Source organism: Natrix helvetica (genome assembly GCF_964273705.1).
Source record: "Natrix helvetica genome assembly, chromosome: 4".
NCBI lineage: Eukaryota > Metazoa > Chordata > Lepidosauria > Squamata > Natricidae > Natrix > Natrix helvetica.
Genome location: NC_138550.1, coordinates 144,750,304 through 144,767,574, shown reverse-complemented (window position 1 = coordinate 144,767,574; position 17,271 = coordinate 144,750,304). Strand labels below are relative to the sequence as shown.

The following is a 17,271-nucleotide window of genomic DNA, read 5'->3' as shown; positions in this document are numbered from 1 at the left end:
TTTAAGACTTTAAGGTTAGATAGGACTCTTAGAGGCGAGTGGGGGGATTGGTGAGCCAGCCAATCAGTGAGCGGTGAGCAGGGCAAGCGTGGTGCTGACGGGTGGGGGGAGGGAGCTGGAACCGGTTCTAAATGGCACAGTAGATTTCTCTTCTATAGAAGAGTTTAGAACTGGCAGGAACCCACCCCTGCTTCGTAACTCGAGGATTACACTGAGGCAAAACATTAGCTAGGTGACCTTGCGTTAGTCAATTTCTCTTAGTTCTAAAAATGAGGCCATGGCAAACCACTTCTGAAAACCTTTCTTAGAAAACAACAGGGTCTTTTCCAGGTTTACAATAGCCAAATCAGCTAATTAATTCTATGCTCTTTAGGAGTAGGTTCTGATGTTTATTTCCAAATCCTTGTAATGTTTCAAACTATATAAGTTTTCAGGCAAGAACACAAATATATCTCAAGATTTAGCAGTCTTAGGAGACTTCTGCCATTTTTAAAAACAACACTTTGGTTTTTTTTAATTTAATGTTGGGACTCCTGTCCCACCAACTCAGTAGTCAAGAATGCTGAAGTATCAGTGGTACTAAAATGTTGTCTCTTTTTGACTTATATAATAATTTGCAGTAGTTTGGGATGACAATCCATATGCAGCAAAAGGTTGAAAATTGGTGCTCTGAGTAGCAAGATGCATAAATAAAAAGAAAAAATGTGTCTGGAAAGTGTTATCGGTAGCCTGATGCATTTTGGAAGACAACATTATCAAAAGGGTTAGATATTTTTTTTTAAATGAGCTATTTGGTTATCCAGATTTTATATTGCACAACAAATCATGGAATGTGTTCAAAATAAAGGCATTCTAAACAATATATATAGTTCTTAAAGGGCAGCACTATTACAATCTAACATTTTTGTTAAAACATACTTATTATTCTAAATGAGAAATAAATTTACTTTGTATTACGCATAAGATCAAATCAAGATCAAATCAACTGCTAAAAAGCTATACATAAAAAACACATGCAAAAAAATTACTGCAACCCATATTTTTCTGTACCCTTATTACTGGTCCCATCTGCCTGAAAATAATATTCCTAGGCTAAGCAAGGAAAACAACCTGTTCATGTTTAAAAAGTAATGTGTTCTTCAAAACAAAACTATTCTGAAATAAATATTTTGGGTCTTGATTGCTGGATATATACTTTTTTCGCTTACAATGACCAAATCAGCTCATTAATTCTACGGTACATTCTTTAACTAATTAGAAGTAGGTTCATGTGTTTATTGCCAAATGCTTGTACTGTTTTAATTTTGAAAGGATTATCTCTGAGATGGAAAAAGAAAGGGTAGTTAGGAGGGGAACGCAAATGATTTCTAGGATGCCATTTATTTAATCTCTCCTGTTACTGTTTGCATGTCCCATACAAGACAAGTATAAGTGAAACTTCCCATCACACTGTCAGTGGAGATTCTCAGTCATCCAGGTTACGGCTGTCCCAGAGGTACTTTTTCAAGAGGCAACTTAACTTTCTGGTTTTTCTTTGGACATTTTGCTTCTCATCCAAGAAGCTTCTTCAGCTCTGACTGGATGGTGGGGAATGGAAAGATTTATAGTCTTTGCAGACAGCTGGATATTTGCATTCTTTTAGATAGTCGATAAGGCTACTTGGTGGTTTATTTGTGTTGTCAGGGTCACAGGGTGTGAAGCCTTCTTGGAACTGCTGAAAGGACAGTGTGGTAGACTTGGGGATAGATGATGTCGTATCCCTCTCCCTGTGGTCAATTTTGACATAGATGGCCTCTTTCCCATCACACTGCCTACACCAGGGGTGTCCAAACTTGGGAACTTTAAGACTTGTGGACTTCAACTCCCAGAATTCCCCAGCCAGCCATGCTGGCTGGGGAATTCTGGGAGTTGAAGTCCACAAGTCTTAAAGTTCCCAAGTTTAGACACCCCTGGCCTACACCATATACTGTAACTGGAAACTATCCTTTTTTTCCCTTGCTCTGCATCCCTCTACCTTTGCCCCTCCTTCCATGCTGTTCACACCTTTTTCACCAATTAGGAGAGCAGTACATCTTGGACATTGCGGAGAAGATAGTTATTGGCAAGAAAAGTCAAGGAACCTGTAAAAAGGAGAACAAGCAGAGAATTTCACTATTGAGAAGCACCTTTGTCCAGAAAGATAACAGTCCTTGGAGAAAAACTACGATTTTCTCAGAATGTGAAATACACGTGGTCCTTGGTTTACAAGCATTCATTTAATGAAACTTCGAAATTACTATCTTCTGACAAATAAAGTCAACGGAGAAGCCAGATTCCATAAACAAGTGTTACTAACATGCATGCGCTCGTCTGGGATGCAACCTGGAAGAGAAGCTACCTAGGGGGCATATGCATGCCAGAAAATGAACTTCTGGTTTCCGGCATGTGCATGCAGAGCGGCAAGCTAGTTTTTTTATTACTGGTGTGCATGCGCGTGACGATCAGCTGGCCGGCACGCATGCTCACGCTGGAAAATGGAAGACCAGCTCTTCCAGTTTCTGGTACAAAAGCCAGCTGATCATTGTGTGTGCATGTGCGCCAGAAACCCGGAACAGGAACAGGCGATGCCGCACATGCCAGATGACAGGGCTTCGCGTGCCACTTCAGGCACACGTGCCATAGGTTCTCCACCACGGTTCTAGAGTATTATTTATGCCTTCCAAACATGTATGCTAGCTCACCCATTCTTCTAAAAACATACTTGTACTAAAAGTACAATAATGACAAGGGGTAATTTGTCAAGTGCTTTGACTTGTGAAGGGAAAGGTTAAAGGAAATGACCCAAGCAATTAAACAAGATCGCTCCGCCAGGACTTGTTCTTGACAAAACATATGATTCTCTAGTTATTACGGCATTATTTTCAAATTGATCTTTTTAGATCTATTTTAGAATCTTTCCAGATATTATTGGTTGTTGTTTTTTCTCTCTCCATACCTCCTTTCCCCCTTTTTCAATTATCTAGTATTTGGCCCATTCTTAAAGATTTCTCAATGAAAATGAACTGCAAGACAATTCTAAAACTCCTGATAGGATCCAATCTGGAGATTATAAATCTTTCAAGGTTAGTAAATATTCCTTGTATTTCTATCAAGTTCAACCATGAGTCCTGTTTTACTTTAACTTTCTTTTTTATAATTGCCTGATGGAAAAGACAGAACCAAATAGGAATTGAGTTATTCTGCCTTTTCTTGGTTAAACCTTACTCTTTTGACATTTTACTAAACAGCTAAATAATATATGGTTTCTTTTCCATTCGTCTTGAGCTTATCTGAAAAATCTCTTTATGTCATTCTTAGTCTTCCCTAATTTTAGCTCATATTGAACTTTAGCTTTTCTGACATCATTTCTGCAAATCAGGCCTGCATCTCTACTTCTACGTGACATCTCAGCTATCTGGAAGAAATTGCTTTGAGTCAGAAAAGATTGCTCACACCTCATTAAACACCATTTTAAAAAGAAAATAAGTACATTTTGTTATTGCATTAAGCAAAGAAAATATAAAGCAATGTGTAATGCCATAATGTAAAACAATCCCCCTTCTCCAAATATTTTTTTTTCAAAAATATATTCTCAGCAACTGCAGTTTGCATTTTCCTGATGATAAAATAATATACCAGACTATTATTTATTTGAATCCTAAACTAAATAATTAATGAAAACATTCTGTGTCAAGTAACAGAGAAAGTGAAATGGGCAAACTACCACATGAAGTTCACATCAGAAAGCCATGATTATTCATCATTAAAGTGACATTTGTAAAGTTCATCATTATCTTCATTGTACATGCCTTTTGTGTGCCTAAAGAGATTTTACTTTTTTTTTTTTTTTTGCCATTCAATCATGTCTGATTCTTGGAGGCTATCTGGACAAATCCCTGCTGTTTTGTTGATAAATATTTTTCCCCCCGAAGTGGTTTACTATTTCCTCCTTCCTTGGGTTGAGAGAAATGGTTGGCCCAAGGTCACCCAGCTGACTTGTGCCTAAGGTGGGAATAGAACTCATAATCTCCCAATTTCTAAAAGTAGCGGTGGTGCAGTGGTTAAAGTACAGTATTGCAAGCTGGTTCTGCCGACTGCTAGCCGTTCGATTCTCACTGGCTCAAGGTTGACTCAGCCTTCCATCCTTCCAAGGTTGGTAAAATGAGGATCCAGATTATGCTGACTCTATAAATAGCTATGAAAATTGGTATATAAGTCTAAATGCTATTGCTATTCTAGCCGGATGCCTTAACCACTACATCAATCTGGCTTTCAGAGAGAAACAAATCAGACTGAAATTGAATCATACCAGACCTACTTCCAGATCCCAGATGTATAGCATTATTCTTTCTGAGTTGGTGGCATTTAGCAGAAGAAATAAGACACAATTTATGCCAAGTTATTTTCTTATGGATTGTTACAGCCAGTCAATTTTTTTTGGGGGGGGGGGAGGTTTACATTGGAAAAGTGTTGTTTTGTTTGTTTTAATCTTTTAAGTTAAATATGCCATAACAGATTTTATTCCTAGGAAGATTATTGGGTTGACAGATACATTAATGCCTGCTTTTTTCTTGATTCCATTGCTTGTATTGCCTCTGCTCAGTTTATTCTTCAAGACTTGTTAAGATGGAGTCATCAATATAAGAGACACACTAAAAGGAAATGGAAGAAATGTCTTTGATATTAAGTATTTTACAACCAGAAAAGAGTTATGTCATTTAAAAAAAAACCAGGATCCCAAGGATTACTAAATTTATGAATTCCTCCCAAAATATTAGAATTCCCCCCTCCCAGCCCTGTCATTAGCAAGGTATTTAAACCATGCAGAATGCTTTCAGTTCATTCCCACCCCCCACCCCCCAATTTCTATTCATTTAATCTATCCCAGCTTTTATGCATGTAAGAAAACGATGCAAGTAAAGATGTGGATAATTGTTTGTTTGTTACTTTTTTTGGTTACTTGTTACCCATGCAAGTTTTAATCTAACTTGCATTTCTATAAAACTTTCTCTTTTCTCCCTTGTATTTTAGCAAGGCATGCTGAATTGGTTATTTCTACAGTATTAGAAATAACTGGGCTGAATATATCCTTCTCATGTTAGCTTTATTGGGCCAGGGAACTGAGACAACAATATCTTAATTGTTCTTCCCTCGTTGCATTTGCAAAGAATCGTTATGAATGCAAAACGTGGTGCTTGGCTGCACAATTTTCTCATACAATCCTTGCTCAGAATCTACTGTGCCAGCCAAAAGAAGTGAAAAGTGAGCATTTGGCTATAGCTAAAAGCTTTCATTTGTCCCTGAGCATGGGAAATTTCTACCATGTTGGTAGAAAAGCCTCCAAAACAGCAGAAACAGTTTAAGTGTGACCACTGTGGTTGTATACATTTTATACAAATTGCTGATTGAACATAACCATAGGCTGTTTTCATAGTGGTCCTTTATATTAGTCAAGGATATTGAAGGCTGATTGCTCTACTTTCAGGAAAATGCAATGGCATCCAGGTTTGTTTATCTTCCATAATGCAATAATCCTTAAGTTACTGGTAGCTACCCAACAGCACTATGCGGGGTATAGTAAACCTAAACCTTGTTCAGTTGCTAACCATAGTGATCAGTTCTGTTTATATACTCAAAGCTGTCAGGTGTTCCTTTGTCAAAGGCGGAGGGGAAGGAAGAAAAAAAACACCCTGGAATGCTAGAAGGCAGGTTAGTTATAGGAATGTTTGTACGATAGGTAGGAAGGATATTATGCCAGTTTAAAATTACCAGTTTGAAACTGTTATTTGGGGGTTGTGCAAATTTAGGATGGTTGATATCTATTCCCAATAGCAATAGCACTTAGACTAATATACCACTTCATAGTACTTTGCAGCCCTCTCTAAGTGATTTACAGAGTCAGCATATTGCCCACAACAAACAGGGTCCTCATTTCACTGACCTCAGAAGGATGGAAGGCTGAGTCAACCTTGAGCCTGGTGGGATTTGAACTGCAGGCAGCCAGTAATCAGCAGAAGTAGCCTGCAATACTGCATTCTAACCACTGCATCACCATGGCTCAATCATCAGAATTTAACACAAATGTTTCTCCAATGAAACCTTTGAGTTTATAAGTATATTAAAGCAAGTCAATAATGCATTATGCTTATTAACACAGAGCTTCCCCTGAAGTTACTACTAATGTCTAATGCAAAATATTGACAGAAAGAAAATAATTAAATACAGGTAGTCCTTGACTTATGATCACAACAGAGTCCATTTCCGTTGCTAAGCCGGACAGTTGCTGAGTGAGTTTTGCTCCAATTTACAATCTTTTGGTCAAGGTTAAGCAAAGGTTAAAGATATTAAGCCATGCCAATGCAGTTATTAAGCGAATCTTGGCTTCCTCCGTTGACTTTGCTTGTCGGAAGCCGGTTTGGAAAGTTACAAATGGTCATCACATGACTCTTGGATAGTGCAACTGTCATAAATACCTGCCAGTTGCCAAGTTCCTGAATTTTGATCATGTGACCATTGAGACGCTGTAATTGTTGAACGTGTCAAAACTGGTCAAAAAGACACTTTTTTCAGTGTAACTGTAATTTCAAATAGTCACTAAATAAATGGTTGTAAGTCAAGGACTACCTGTACATGCAGAGTAATCATCTTAGCTCTAATTTAGTTTAAATTTAGTTTAAAATACAAACCAGCCAGGGTTCAAATGCTACCAGTTGGATAGCTTCATCCGAACTGGTAGTAAAAATGCTACTGGTTCGCCTGAACTGATAGTAAAATAAATGAAACCGGTTCGAGTGACCTGGTTTTTCTGATGATCAGCTGTGATGCACAATTTCCTGCTTTCTAGCGAACATAAATCATGTGGCACAGCTGATTTCCCCCCCCTTGCTTTTTGATGCTCTGTGCAAGCGCGGGAGGTCCTGTGCATGCACGGAGGTGACATGCAAGCAAATCAAACACATGCAAACATGCGTAATCACATTGCTGCCATACCGATAGCAAAGGTAAGTAGATTTCACCCCTGAAACCAGCTTTATCTTTCCTTTCAATTCCAATTTTGCTTAAAAACGAGACTGGTTCGAAATGAGGGAGAAGTAAAGAACTTGAGATGTATTCTGTGATATCTTGTTTGTATTTAATAAATACATTAGATTTTTGATGTGTTGTGCTAAACAATAATGTCAGGTATTGGAGTTTGACTTAATATATTGTGTGAACACTCCCATTTTGATTCATAAACTATGGTACAAAACTGAGCACATTGTATAAAACCAGACAGTTGTGGTTTATTATTGAATCATAATTAAACAAATAATTGTTTTCTTGTTTCCCACAAGGAATTTGATTTATCGTTAAAAGATGTGGATTTGTTCAGCACAATAAACACCCTTTCTTTGTGTAGTTTCTTATATATTGTCTCCCGTTTCACTGGAACAGATTCCTTCTCTGTTAGGGTTGTAGGTATCTGAAGATACTTCTAAAAATCTGCGGGTGTCATTATAACTTCAGGTCACAGCAAGAAAATGGAATTACTTCCCCGACCTCATCCTAGATAAATTCCAATTTAGTCCAGGAAAGAGAGAAATGACAATACTGTAAGAGGTGATTTTCTCCCAAAGAACCGAAATGGTGAGAACAAGATGAATGTTTTTCACATTTAACGTTAAGAGATATTTGGAAAGCTTTTAAAAATATTGCATTTGGAAGTAAAGAAGAGAATAAAGGATCTAGAGTTTAGAAAGCATTTCATGAGCATCAATTGCATAGCTGAGGCCCCAGGGGAGAAGGCTCATCATGAAGGAGCCAAAAGGTCAATGTATATTGATTTAGCACCTCTGGGAATTACCGAAGCTTTGCCAAACCTCCAGCCTACCAAAAAGAAAAGGGGACCCTGGTGTCCTCTATTTATTGGCAAAAGGAAGGAGAGGCTGTTTTTCATTAATATTCTGCTTAATAAAATAGGAATGAAATATAATCTCTCCTCCTCCACAAATCTCTTCTGTCCCAGAGGGTAGAATTAGCTCTAATGAGCAGAACCTATGGAAGATTCAATTTTCTCTAACATCAACATTTCACATGGCATAAACAGTTTGACAATGAAGCAGGTAGTCCTCAACGATACGGCCATTTGCTTAACAACCATTCAAAGTTACAACAGCACTGAAAAAGTGACTGACAACCCGGTCCTCACATTTACAACTCTTTCAGAGTCCCCGAATTTAGGTGATCAAAATTCGGGCACTTGGCAACCGACCTGTATTTACAATGGTTGCAGCATCCCAGGCGGGGGGGGGGGGGGGGAATTCAGCCAGTTTGGACCAGTTTGGGCTAACCGGTAGTTCCAGTGAGCAGTTGGCCCCACCCACCCTCCTGCCCTTTCCTATCCTATATTCCCCTGTTTTTTGGTTCAGCTAAGTTTTTAAGCTTAAAATGGGTGGTTTTTGAATGCTGCACATGAGCACAAACTACACGATAGATGCGTGCAAAGTGCACATGCATGCACTCGCTGAAGTGGGTTCCCAGAGTTATGTGATGACCGTTTGTAACCTTCCCAGGAAGCTTGTAACAAAGAAAGTCAATGGAGGAAGACTGATTTGCTTAACAACTACATAATTCAATTAACAATCGTGATAAAAAGTCATAAAATTGGGTGCAACTCACTTAATGACCATTTAGTGACAGATGTTCCAGTTTCAGTTGTAGTCATAAATAGAGGACTACCCATATAAGGTCTTCAAGCAGAGCGATGGGTTGAACATTTGTGCTAAATTGCAAAAGGGAACCTACCGTCCTTGAGATGTTGGGAGCTTCAGCATCCAGGATTCCTCACCAATTGCCATGCTGGCTAAAAAGGCTGGACATTACAGTTTAGCGTTATCTGAAGTACCGTTTTTGCGCCCTCTTGTAGCTCTAAATTCCTTGCAACAAGCAAAAAGTCAACAGAAGTTATTTTAAAACTTCCTTTTTTGTGGGACTTTTTAAAGACAAGGGTTACCGAATTAAAAGATGGAGGAAAGAGACCATTGAGCAAGGAATAACATTAAAGAAGGATATGGCTGAAGGATCTGACCTCCCGTATATTACTTGGAGGACCCTGAAATAGGTTGAGAGTTGGAGTGCCTAAATGTAAAACCAATATGCTCAAGTGAAGACTCTTAGTGGATAACAATACACTGTGAGTGTGGAGAGACATAGAGCACAGCTCTTCTGTTGGTATCTCAGCTACTACCAGAAATATGTACTGATAATGACTTATTTTTGGCCAACAGCAACGCCAAGTAGGTGGCTTCATTCTGGCAACTTAAAGTTTGATCTAAACATGGAAAAAGAAGGAGGAGGAGGAGGATAAGGGTTGCTTCCTAAGACCCTTCACAAGTCTCCCTCATGAAAAATTCACTGGTTCTATGTTGCAAAAGTCTTTAAAGTAGCTTCATAACAATGGGGACCACATAGAGGGTAATTACATTTCTTTATTGGGATGGCAGCATTTGGGAAAGAAAAGTCTCTTTCCTCTCAGATAACTTTCTTGAAAAGTTTCCTTCACTTCATGGCAATCTTGGCTTTAAAACAGGTTCAAGGGCAGGAGGCTCTAAACTTAATAAGCTGAGGAGAAGGGAGGATATGTGAATTCATCTACAGTCACCAAGAAAGCTACATAATATGTCCATGCTACATAATATGTTCATAGGTATTAGACTTGGCTTGAGGATATCTTACCTTTTCTGCTGTGTTCAAGTTCATTGAAGCCAATGCTGAGTTCCTCAGCTATTCCTTCCATGTAGGACAATACTGGAAGTCAATACCCTCTGTCTTATCATACATGGCATTTGCCTGTATTACAGGGGTGGGATTCAACCGGTTCGGACCGATTTGGGCAAACCGGATGCTAATTTTACATCTGGTTCGCCTAACCGGCAGTTGAAAGGACTGGCTGGCCCTGCCCATCATGCTCCGCCCATCCCAGGAGTCTCCACATGGCCCATTTTGGATGCAAGGTAAGTGCAAGGCCCATGTGGAGGCTCTGGGAGGGCAAAAAATGGGCCTCCCAGAAGTTCAGGAAGTCTGGAAGCAGGCCCGTTTCTGACCTCCGGAGGGCCTCCAGATCCTGGGGCAGGCAATATTTGCCCTCCTGGAGGCACCAGGAAAGCTTCCAGAGCCTGGGGAGGGTGAAAACTCCCCCCTGCCGCCGTGGTGCAGGAAGCCGAGTAAGCCATGCCCACCATGGCTACAACCATCCAGCAACCAGGCAGAGAACCAGTTGCTGGAATTTTTCAATCCCACCCCTGCCTGTCTATATCTTTCCCCATATATATTTCCAGGAGGATATAAGCTAAGTTCATGAACAGAACCATCCCGTGCTTCCTCAAAGGCAAAGGACAAGAATCAAGACGGGCACTCCAAGAGTAGACATCTAAAGAAAGTGAAGAAAGCTCAGAGAAGGTTGCTCAGTCAAGGCCTTTGCACAAAAAGGTTGGCTTGATAGCCTCCATAGGAGCATAAAGCAGAGGGAACTTTCCCATTTCTGGATTTGAGAGAAGCCATTCGAAAGGTCTGCGTTCCAAATTTCCCAGAAGCCATACTATAGCATAGAATGGAACTCTTACATTTCTTGGTCAATTAATCAGTGAATACATCTTTTTAATTCTTCTGACATATGCAATTAGCAAGCAATATAATAAATGTTGACTCTAACTAAACCTGAGTTAATATTAATTGCTTCATTGCAAATGGTAAAACAATTCATTGGCTCTTAGTGGATGTATGACATATTAATCTTTCATTGCTACTTAATATTCAAAGCTTCAATTCTATAACAAATGGTATTATTTTTAACACAACAGACCGCCCATTTTTTTGGGTGGGGGGAAGCACTTTTAAACATTTCTGTGTGAAATAGCCTCAATGCACTCAGTATTGCCTTTGATGTCAGGTATGTGTCCTTTACACAGTGTACAGAGATAAAACACCTGGTCTATGTACCAATGAACATACTGGTGATTGTACAGTTATGTACAAACAATTTGAAAAGTCTCAGCAAATTACATATAGTGAACAGGCAAAGGTTTCCAAAGTATAATTGCATGAACCTTGGCAATATTATACGGAGAGAGTATCTCAAGAGATTTGTGAAACTGGTCCAACCTGCAATTTGGACTCTGGATGTAGGAATAAAAAATAGTGGGTGCTTGAGGTGAGGTTTGGTTTACTCACTCCATAATGTGAGAAGTCAGTCTTGTTGTCTTTTTGGGGGGTGGAGGGGTGTGTGGTTATCCTACTTTTTCTGCCGAAGGAGGCTTGCATTTTTGCACTAATGTTCTATCTTGGTAATTCTATCTATTTTTCTGCATCTTTCGTTTTGTGAAAATACAGATTAGCCTTCCCTTCTGAACAGTAAGGCAGGATACAAATTCAACAGGGATAATAACTATGTTTCAGATGGTACTAGAATTCAGTCTATGAGCTCTACGTGCTACGTCACAGATAGGTTGCCTCTGTGATGTCCCACAAATGCTTGGAAATCTTAGAGATAAGCTGTTTTTAAATTTCTTCTAGAGTTTAACATGTTCTCCCTTCCCCCTTCTTAATATTCCTGTGAACTGTTGCATGGTCTCAATGAAGAAAAGTCCAGAGCTGAGGTCCAGAGTTTTGCCCATTATGTTAAAAGTAAGAACCATTTTCAGTACCGAAAAAATAACTACAATAGTTATTTTAATGTGATAATGGCAGTGGCCTTCCATATAACAACCAATTAATAGTTCTTATTCTGAAAGCTGGAATATTTTTTGTAGATATTCTATCAGAACAAGCAGTATTGTTGGACTTTAATTTCCATAATTCCAAGGGCTTGCCTTCCTGTACTGGATTCCAGTTCCTATTGTCCAGCCTCAGCAAGTTGATGGAGAGGAATAATCCAACCTTGTAGAGGTTTAAAACAAGGATGTAGATGTGTCCATAAAAATGAAGTCATCTAGGACTCCTCAACGTCCTGAGTCCTCCTGAAGAGAAAGCAAAGTCCTTTGTGTGCTCCATTGTATGCGTGAGGCCAAACACCATGTGGGATAGGCCCATAGACTTGGGGATGTAAAGTTTCAAACACTCTTCGGTGATCATTGAAATCTCCAGGACAGAAAGTTTAGGATAATTCAATGCTTGACTTGAGATTACCTGTTTAGGTAATTTGGGCAGAGGGATGGACACTGTACTAAAAGTTATCTCGACGTTATCCTGGACACCCACATGCATCAAAAGTGTATCTCCTATTTTCCATCTACACACAACAAGTATACATACTTAAATGGTGTCTCTGGGTGTGGTATGATAAAATAACAAATAGTTCTATCTTTACCTTGAAGAAAATGTACCTAGGAATGTTAGTGTTTAATTGACTACAACCTTAATGGAACACGATCTGGTTGGGCATTAGTTTTCCTCAATGGCCTCAGCCAATCATTATGATAGACCTGGACAGTATTCTATAAATTAATATGACCATTGTAACTATTTTTTTACCATTTCATAATTTTCAGTTTGGGTATGGTTGACCCTACATTGCTGAATTTGGTATATTTCTTTTCAATAGCCAGCTGCATGAGTATCTTAGGTAGAAAACTATACTGCTCACTTAGCTCAGACATTTTAAGTTAATTTTATTCTGGAAATTTTAGCCTAATAGACTCTCCCAGCTTTATAGGTGGTAGCAGTCAATGCTATCTAGGTATTTCCTCGGGTAGGTTTGGAAAATATTTGAGAAAACTTAATTTTGAAAAATATCCTTTTGAGAGGATGACCTAAGAATGCATATTTCACTAGTAGCAGCAGCAACAGCAGAAATATCTTTCAACTTCCATCATTATAGGCCTCAATCTCCATTCTTTGGCGTGATAGAGTTTAATCAATGAATCCCAGAGAAAGAAAAAAATCTATATGTTAATAGTGCATGGTCTTGAATAATATACTCAGCATGCTTTACATCTACTTGAAAGTCAGTCCTTAGCATTCGGTCATACTCTGTCAATGTTATTCACACTATAAGGTCAACAACAAACAGAGCCAGAATGGATTTCTCTCTCTCTATATATATATATAAGAACACTCTTCATCAGAACTTGGTGGCAGGATTTAGTATTGGTTAGGTTTTGAAAAACCAGAATTGATCCTGTCTCTTAACCACCCATGGTGATCACTTCCCATAACTTTTTACATCCAAGCTGGCACATTTTTGTTACTTATAAAATATCTTACAAATGATATGCAGTGTCAAGTTCTTAAGAACAATCAAGCTCAATTAAAATTGCACAAATATGTTACAACAGCATTACTTGTTATAAGGGGCAGTTTTAACTCCCAAATGTATGGAAAAGTAATTTCTGAAATGCAATATTAATTGTGTATATAGATCTTTGAGATGGTTTCTAAAATTAAAGAGGAATTAGGAAATGTTCGCACTATACCTCAAAGATCGTGAAATCAGATTAATCATATTGGAGGTGACTTTTGTTTGTTTTTGTGGTCAGAGGAACTCTCAAAACAAATTATATATGTGACAAGGAAGCACAGTACTATCAACACTAATGTTATAGAGACTACAGTACTCAACACAAAGGACAGGAGGCTATTTCTAATAGCTAGATGAAAATGTACTAGGAGCCAACCTGCAACTAAACTTCATTCTGTATGGAATTCAAAGGTTCCACGATAGCGTGTCCATTTCCCCATATCACTTTATGATGAATTCAATGTGTGTTCCAATTGCAAGGCAATCAAACTTGAGCTAACTTCAAAACACACATTGTTCCTAAATTTGATGCATGATGAATCATTCACAATGCTCAAGTAAATGTGAATTATTATCAAAATTAATAGCTTATATGGATCTTCTTATTTCAATGTGCATCAGCATTAGAAGCTCAATGAGAGAAACAACTAATATAAACACAGTTCTTGGTTTTTCATCATGCAATCAGGCCTTTGAACCATAGATTAGTGTAAGGAATCATTTAGACTTAATTCACTGGGGGTGCTTCTGCTCATGTTTGTGAGACTGGCCATAAGGGATTTAACTTTGTAGGCATAGTAGTTCCTTAAATTGACAGAAGGAACTACTTTCATTCCATCCCCAAAATCACAGCTCCTCATGGCACTTTCCAGCTGTTTTTGCCGCTTATAAAAATGAGAAAACTTATTGAATATAAGTGTAATAGGAAGGACTACAACTAAGATGCCAGCTAAGATGCACGCAGAAGCTGTTAGCCTGCCTGCTATGGTCAATGGGACAACATCGCCATAACCAACTGTAGTCATGCTAACTGTAGCCCACCACCAGCAGGCAGGGATAGTTTCCAGGGCTCTGTTTTCTTCTTTTTCTATTGTGTAAGCCACTACTGAGAATATAGAGATTCCAACTGAGAGGTAAAGGAGAAGAAGCCCTACTTCTCTGTAGCTATATTTGAGGGTGGCTCCAAGAGATCTAAGGCCTGTTGAATGCCGAGCAAGTTTTAAAATACGGAATATTCTCATCAGTCTCAGGACTTGAGCTACTCTACCCAAATTGGCTAATGCAGGACTACTTTCCACCACCAGGTTAACTATTAAAGTGATATAGAATGGAAGGATGGACATGAGGTCAATCAGATTGAGTGCATGCTTAAAAAACTGAAGGAAATCTGGGGCAACTGCAAACCTGGCCACCAGCTCAAAAGTAAACCATGCAATACCAAAATGTTCCACAATTTCAAATCTAGGGTCTTCCTCTGAATTCCCATAGCTGTTAATAATCTGGAAGTCTGAAAGGCTGTTGAGGCACATGGTTACTATTGATCCAAGAACAACCATAATAGAAAGAACACTGAATATTCGGCTCAAGACAGAATAGCCAGGATTGTCTAAAGCTAACCATAGCTGCCGCCTCACTTTCCCAAACTGTTGCTGGTCAAATTTAGCGGCATCATTGTAGAAGGCCAAGATCTCATCGAAGGAGGAAGAGGTACTTTCTTGGTCACTGTGATCTTCCCATTTTTCTTGATCTGGTTCCATTTTTCTCCCATGGTAGCTATAACTGCAGCACGAATCAATAAAGAATTCATTGATTCCCCAGTATTCAATTTCTTGGCTGAAGGAAAAGACACAGAGCTCACCCATCACATGTAACTTTCCAGTATCATAAAAATGGAGCACATAAGGAAAAAGTTCAGGATTTCTATCAAAGTAGAATTCATTCTTAGTGTCATCATAGTCATCACAAAGCTCTAAAATTGACTCCTTTGAATTGCAGCTCAGCAGCTTACCCAGTCTTGTTTCGGGGAATCTCAATAGTGTATTGTATCTCATCTTTTTTTTAAAGCCTCCAACATTGAGACTGATCTCATTGTCTTCAAAATACGTATCAGACAAACCCCTTAGATTCAACCCGGTCATTGTGAGTATTTCCAAGATCTAAATGGAGAGAGTACACCTATGGAATAATAAAGACAAGGCAAGCCATGTTAGCCAATAGAACAGAAGGAGAATTCTCCATTACTCCTTTTTATGTTATACTTGGATCAAATACAGTCATATATTCCATCACCCACCTTTTGAGTTTCCCACACCATCAGCTTCTTTCTGTGAGATGCAGCTTTTTTTTACTTAACTGGAGATAAGATGGTAATTAATGCTCACCCACGAATCAATATGTTATATTTGATTGCCCCCTTCCCTTTTCCTCTACTCCCTTTGGCAATACAGTAACTGATACAATAACACATGCAGCTTTTGGTCGTCATCTCCCCTACTCAATCACTGAAAATAGGGCACAGCTTTCAATAGTTGGATGGGGAGACCAGGCAGATCTGAGGCACCAGGTGCAACCTTTCCCTAAATTGTAGCTCGGGTGAGTGGAGCAAAGGTGAATCCCTGTGCACTTTTCCTTTCACCCTGTTTGGCTATTGAGTAAGTATGTCTGCACCATCACAAAATAACTAGGAAAGCCAGTGATTTTTGACGATGAAATTGGTAGAGTAGCCCTAACGGCAAGCAATCCTCCCCCTTCCCCACCGCCCCCAACAGCTCCAGACCCATTTTTCACTGTGAAACTTCCCCTAGCCGCCCGCTACCATTGCTGGGCGGGGTCCTTCTTCTAAGGGTTAGTTGCCTTGGCTCCCAGACTCAACACATAACCTTTGCACGATGGACCGCGTTGCCTAGAAAAGATAAGTCGGCAAAGACTTACATCCTGGACTAGCCGCCCCGAGAATAGAACCACCACCCAAGGCGAAACCGTCGCGCCGTGGTGCTGAATGGACAGCTCCGTTCCAGCCGCGCCTCCCGACTCAGCTCCAGGCAGCGGCAGCGGCTGCTGCAGCAGTCATGGCGACCACCGACAGCCCCCCGCGTTTTCCAGCCAAGCCCTGCCCGAGGATTGGACGCGCCTCTTTTCCCCCCACCCCCGCTCCCCAGGTGGGCGCCGCCTTTTTTTTTTCTTTTGCCGACGGTTCAGATGCTGCAGCGGAGCGAGGCACCTGAGAGACGCTGGAAGCGAAGAAGGAAGGTGCCCACGATCGGAGGGGGCTGAAGGCTGTCTAGGGAATTCCCCACCATCGTGCACGGTCTGTTTCCTGCCACCACGCTGGTTTCAGTGCAAGCTGAAGTGATGGTATACGACGCTCCTCATTCTTTCCCAGCAGAGTTAGATACCTTCTGCCTGTTTATTTCGACTGGTTTGCATCTTTTCTTTATTGCACCAAAGGCAAATTCCTTGTGTGTCCAATCACACTTGGCCAACAAAGAATTCTATTCCATTCTATTTCAAGATCGAAATTCATAATCCATTGTTTTTTTTCCCCTTCTTCTTCACCAAGAAGTCTTCTCCAAAGTGGTGGTCTCCACGTACGTTTTCAAGATGCGAATGACGAGTGAATGATGGGAAATGTTCCACACAACTAATGGGCAACAGCTTGGAGAAGACAGGTTAAAAACACACGATGCATATGCTCTGTTATCAGGCTGAACATAAATAGAAAATGGGTCAGATATGATCCATTGTCTTCAGAAGTTAATATAAGAAATAAAATTTCATCCAAATATTTTCCCCATATGTAGCTAGGTAGGCAACCTATTATGAACACAGTCACCTATAATGGTCTGCTCAACTAACCCAATAGTCTGATTTTCATGGCACACCAAACCATAAACTAATGGCATGGGTTGATTCTGCAAACTAAAATGTGATTGCGTGGTTTACATTCACTGTGTTGTATGAACCCAACCGGTTCTGGGGCA

General features: G+C 39.7%; 1 protein-coding gene across 1 annotated transcript; it reads right to left on the bottom strand.

Annotated features, from left to right (window-relative positions):
- Positions 1-12,095: 12,095 nt before the first annotated feature.
- KCNS2 (potassium voltage-gated channel modifier subfamily S member 2) lies at positions 12,096-16,355 on the bottom strand. The gene is made up of 2 exons (XM_081952637.1): positions 16,223-16,355; positions 12,096-15,466 (listed from the first exon to the last, which is right to left on the bottom strand). The coding sequence occupies exon 2, from the start codon at positions 15,427-15,429 to the stop codon at positions 13,996-13,998; it is 1,434 nt and encodes a 477-aa protein (XP_081808763.1). The 5' UTR covers positions 15,430-15,466; positions 16,223-16,355; the 3' UTR covers positions 12,096-13,995.
- Positions 16,356-17,271: the final 916 nt, after the last annotated feature.